The sequence below is a fragment of the Oreochromis niloticus genome, linkage group LG3 (genome assembly GCF_001858045.2).
Source record: "Oreochromis niloticus isolate F11D_XX linkage group LG3, O_niloticus_UMD_NMBU, whole genome shotgun sequence".
Classification (NCBI taxonomy): Eukaryota; Metazoa; Chordata; class Actinopteri; order Cichliformes; family Cichlidae; genus Oreochromis; species Oreochromis niloticus.
This window is the reverse complement of record NC_031967.2, coordinates 46507334-46512624: the sequence shown is the minus strand read 5'-3', so window position 1 is coordinate 46512624 and position 5291 is coordinate 46507334. Positions and strand designations below refer to the sequence as shown.

At 37.7% G+C, this 5291-nt stretch overlaps 1 protein-coding gene across 2 annotated transcripts; it reads right to left on the bottom strand.

Annotated features, from left to right (window-relative positions):
- Positions 1-671: 671 nt before the first annotated feature.
- LOC109199403 (ladderlectin-like) lies at positions 672-3561 on the bottom strand. 2 transcript variants are annotated; one of them, XM_019354739.2, is made up of 6 exons: positions 3367-3561; positions 3261-3296; positions 1771-1880; positions 1533-1667; positions 1051-1162; positions 672-913 (listed from the first exon to the last, which is right to left on the bottom strand). In XM_019354739.2, exons 1-6 carry the CDS (start codon positions 3434-3436, stop codon positions 846-848), a joined length of 531 nt encoding a protein of 176 aa, XP_019210284.1. In that variant the 5' UTR covers positions 3437-3561; the 3' UTR covers positions 672-845. The 2 variants fall into 2 exon arrangements, with proteins under 2 accessions (XP_019210284.1, XP_019210286.1); XM_019354741.2 differs by having other exon boundaries at positions 3376-3560.
- Between the last annotated feature and the right edge of the window lie 1730 nt (positions 3562-5291).

The window sequence follows — 5291 nt, the reverse complement described above, 5'->3', positions numbered from 1 at the left end:
GCCTTGGTTTTTCCACACGCTTCTTGCGACCCTGTTGACTATTTTGAATGAAACGCTTGATTGTTCGATGATCACGCTTCAGAAGCTTTGCAATTTTAAGACTGCTGCATCCCTCTGCAAGATATCTCACTATTTTTGACTTTTCTGAGCCTGTCAAGTCCTTCTTTTGACCCATTTTGCCAAAGGAAAGGAAGTTGCCTAATAATTATGCACACCTGATATAGGGTGTTGATGTCATTAGACCACACCCCTTCTCATTACAGAGATGCACATCACCTAATATGCTTAATTGGTAGTAGGCTTTCGAGCCTATACAGCTTGGAGTAAGACAACATGCATGAAGAGGATGATGTGGACAAAATACTCATTTGCCTAATAATTCTGCACTCCCTGTATGCACATGGAAGCACAGGTATGTCTCTGATGGATTCATACCACCAAATATAAGTTACTGCAGTTAATGCAGGACCACTGCAGTCCTGCATTAATTTTATATCTAACTCAAACATTTTTAACCACACCTCATGTGCATCAGTTCCTCCAATCCAGGTTGCTCTGTACAAACACACACACACACACACACACACACACACACACACACACACACACACACACACACACACACACACACACATTTCTAAATCACAAGTGAGGCAACACAGAACCATGCTTGAGAGTTTTATTATTGCAAAGGAAGAAGAGTTTACAGAGAAAAGATGTGCAAAGATGAGCAATACTTTTTAAGGAAAGACTACTTTTCCACAGTTGAATATTTAGTAAAGACAAATGAAGAATGAAAAACAGAAGCCATTGCACACCAAACAGTGTGTATTTTGACAGAAATTTCACATTTTCTTGACACAAACAGAAGGTCGACTTTTGCTACATGCTACATCATCCCAGCACTTGGAACCTGTGAGATCCAAAAGCAGAAATCAGTAAAATTCTACACAAATCAAAACCTGAAACAATCCTTTTGACTTTTACTTGTTATCATTTAAAATAATTCACACATTTATTAATCATGTGAAATACTGTGTTCTGGTTTACCGCTATGATTAATTTGCAGACAGTGCTGGTTGCGCCAGAGATTATTGGGCTCTCCTCGGCACCAGTTTGAATAGTGGAAAGCCGTTCCATCAGTCCATAACCAAGCCTTCTCCTAGATGAGAAAAATTGCGCATAGCACCGATTTTATTCACACCAAATAGTCAAGCCTACCCACTGTCTCAGCTGATGAGCTAACATTAATGCAAGCCCATATCATACGGTCTTAAACATTCATTTGTTCAATCTCACAGATACACTATTAAAGCTCCTTTGGCCTGTTTCTGCATTCTCTACATCTTCCAACACCAGGTCAGGTGTTCTTCATGCTGTTTCTGATTTAATCTATTATCACTGTCTGTTTCATTGTAAATATTCTCCCTGTTGTAGGCTTTACATATATTCATTTAACATAGCAGGGAGGGTCTAGTTCAAAGTCATTCACACATAAATAAATAGAAATAGTGTAGGGCCAAACAAAATACCTCCTGTGCATCACTTCCTCCAATCCAAGTTTCTTGGTAGCCATGACTGGCAATCACTATAAGGTGCTGAATCCCATGGTACTCTGTGATGCTGTGCACAGATGCAAGGTTGGCCCCCATGGACAAGCAGTTTTTCTTCAATGGAGATGGAAAGTGGGGAGCAACATCTGGACTCAGTTACAGTAAAAGGATATGGATTAATCAAGTGTGGACGACGATACAAATAAAATAAACTTACCTCTGCTTTAGCCCATGTCATGGGTCCTGGAACATAGAGGAAGCAGCGACCACGCAACAGAGTCCAGCCTCCAGGACAATCAGAGGACCTCTTGGCCAGGTGCCTTTTGACTGGGGGAAAATAAAATTGTACATTTTTGGTTTTTTCACAAGAGATCGACATTTCCACTCAGTAGACTTAATTCAGACCTAGATGTGGATTGTAAGTGACCATTACAATGATAAAACTAATTGTTTAGAGAGTATCAAAAAAGAACAAAACTATAGACCCCTTTAGGTTTGTAAAGAAGTCCAGCTGAACTGAAGAAGCCTCTTGGATGACAGGTGAAATGTCTTCGCAGACTTAAAGAAGTCCAGTTGCATTCTTTTGTCAACTTCTCTAAACTACCATGACCTCAACTGTTTTCAACTCAACTCAGTATCTTTTAAATTCAAATTGCATGTTTGGATTTTTGTCCATATCTCTATCAGTAATGCTGTAGTGTGCCTTTACAACCATTTGTAAAAGGATGGGTCAGTCTAAAGACCTCACTGATGTCAGGCATGATACAGTAATAGGATGCCACTTTTGCAAGAAGCCAGCTCATTAAATCTCTTCCCTTATAAATGCTCCTAAACAAATCACCTGCAAGTGTCAACTGATTATTCCAAAGTCAAAGCGTTTACTCAACCACAAAGTGGCAGAGCACATAGTCACAGTGCTGAGGTGTATAAAAAGTCCACAACACAGTGCTGATTAAATAACATTAAGCTAATGTTTTGTTTTTGTTGTGTTTTTTTTAGAGAAAACAAATACCAAGTTACATGAAACAATGAAAAATTCGTAAAAATGTATTGTCATCAGAATGCAGGAGCTCTAAGTTGTAGCATATGGCATTGAAGGAAATATTAAGGGGAACATTTCCCTATGCCAATTTAAGATAGACATTGGATGCGTTTATTTTATTTTATTTTATTTGTAGTCCATCATTGTAACTTTAAATGTTCAGGAAGACGGGTAGGTTAGGCATTTTACTGTGCCATTCACACTGATCTGAAAGCCAAGTCAGAGAACAACTAGACTAAATAACTGATCTTGTAGTTTGTGATCACAAGAGTTCAAATGTGTAAACTTCTTTTCAGCTTGAAAAGTGAACTCCAGTAATTTACACTATTTAGTTTACACAGGTTTTTTCTTTTTTCTCATAAATTTGCATCTCTTTTGTTTGTTTTTCTCCTTAATGTATGACACTAATCTAAATCTTAAAAATGTATTTTTTCCTTGTCATTTTTTATTTATTCATGTATATCTTTCTTTCTTATTAACCCAATAAGGTGATATAGAAAAAACATGTTTTGATGTTAAATCATTCAGGCATTTGGCCGCATGTAAATAGAAAATAAAGAGGACCTAAATTTCAAATCATGTTATGTAACTGCAGATGATATATATAATTAGGCAAAAACTTAAGGGGCACATTTTTGCAAAAATGTTGCAGTATGCTGACTGACCTGTTTGATTAGTTGCAGTCCCTCCTTCAGGGAGAACTGAAAAAAAGGACACTTATTGAATCTTTTGCCACCATTTACAAATAAGACTGTACAGTGAAATACTCACAATACTCACCAGCAGCATGGGTCAGAATCATCACAGCACAAACAAACACACACACAGGAAACATCTTCATGGTGATACAGATGATACAGCAAAGTTATGAAACTTCAGAAAGTGTGTGGCAGAGGGCATGCAGAATGACCGTCTCTTCTTCTTTCTTAGTATCAGCCTGTAGCTACAAACTTTGAAGGGAAAGCACAGATAATATATACAGGTTCTTATCTCAGCATCTATCATAAAATGAGGAAGTGACACAGCCAAACACAAAGAAATGACATTTTAGATAAAGAAAGATCAGAGCTTTGAATGTTTGATTCAGCTAGTTATTGATCAACACCATATATTTTTGGCTTTTTTGTTTGTTTGTTTGCTTTTATAGGATTTGTGGCATTCCCCTCCATTGTGGTGAATTTTCATGTATCTCTTTCCACCTTTTCTGAATGCATTCATAGTGGAATTAATGTAAAAGAAAACAGATCAGGCATCGGATAATAAAAAGATTTGTTGGCTCTTTCATACTGCATTCAAATAATTATCTTTCATCCCTTTCGAGATTTCTTGTCACGAAAGGGTTCTTGTGATCTTGTGTTTTCTCTGAGAGGTTTCAGACATGAAAGACATAGACAATATTGTTTGAGATCAAGATACACTACATGTGCATGAACCAAAATATTGGGTCACAATTTGTAATTTGTTTGTTCACATGTTTTTAAAAGCCCATTTATTAAAAAGAAGCACCTCGCCATGTAGTCTGCCTTTACAAATATTTTTAAGTGAATGCGTCATTTTAAAGAGCTCACTGAATTTGAGCATGGTATGTAATAGTATGCCACCAAATATTTAAAAAATAACATCAGTATTTTAACAGTGAAGGTGTCTTTTAGCTGAATTCCTGCTTGTGTGTGCCCTAGGGGAAGCCCTCACATAGAGTGTGAGCATACTGTGGGTCTGCTGCACATGCACAATGGCCACCGTATAGGTCCTTCTGTGCTTAGTGTGCCCCACTCAGAATGAATAAGTTGCCCTCACTTAGGTATCTTAAGTAAGGTTTACTTAGTTTGTTTTTTTTTTATTCTGGGAACTAATTAGATTTTACAATGTAGACTTCATGCTGGTGCTGGGATGTGGGTCTATTTGCAGTGTCCTCATACAGTCTGCTTCCTTCCTTGGAGACTGTTTGACAGGCAGACAAAATTGCCTCCCTTAAGGTAACTCATTAACTAAACAAACATTGGTACCTCGGTTTAATTTTATACTGAATAAACTGAACATAGAGGTATTATTTGTCATGGTCCTGAGTCTGATTAATCAGTGTTTTTGTTTTAATTAATATTATCTTATTTTTCGGTTTAATTCTGGTTCTGTCTTCTGCTAGGATTTCTAGTTCTTAGGTTTTGGTTCCCCAGCTCCCTCCGTTCTGTATCTACTCTGTGCCTCTGTCGTGTGATTCTTGTTTTATTTTGACACTGTTCTGCATTCAGTCTTCACACCATTCTGTCCTGGTCCCACGTCTCCTGTCTAGTCATCCCTGTCTCTATGGCTACGTTCACACTGCAGGTCTTAATGCTCAATTCCGATTTTTTTATCAAATCCAATTTTTTTGTCTGCTTGTTCACACTACAAATAAAATGCGACATCAAACGCGCTCTAGTGTGAACGCTCAAAGCGGCCCGCATGCGCAAAAGAAAACGTCACACACAACGTGCTCTTTTTTTTTTTTTTTTTTTTTTTTTTTAACCTGTCCCGTTTGGCTCTTTTGCCATCAGAATTATTGTCTGAAGGCAAAGAAAGATGCCCAACGGATTTACTTTACCAAATGGACCATCCCAGCCTTGCCGTAATGGTCCATCTGATTCACTTTTTATTGTTTATTTTATTTTCACTTGCTGAATACGGGACAGACTTGACTGGTGGAAAGAAAGGGGAGA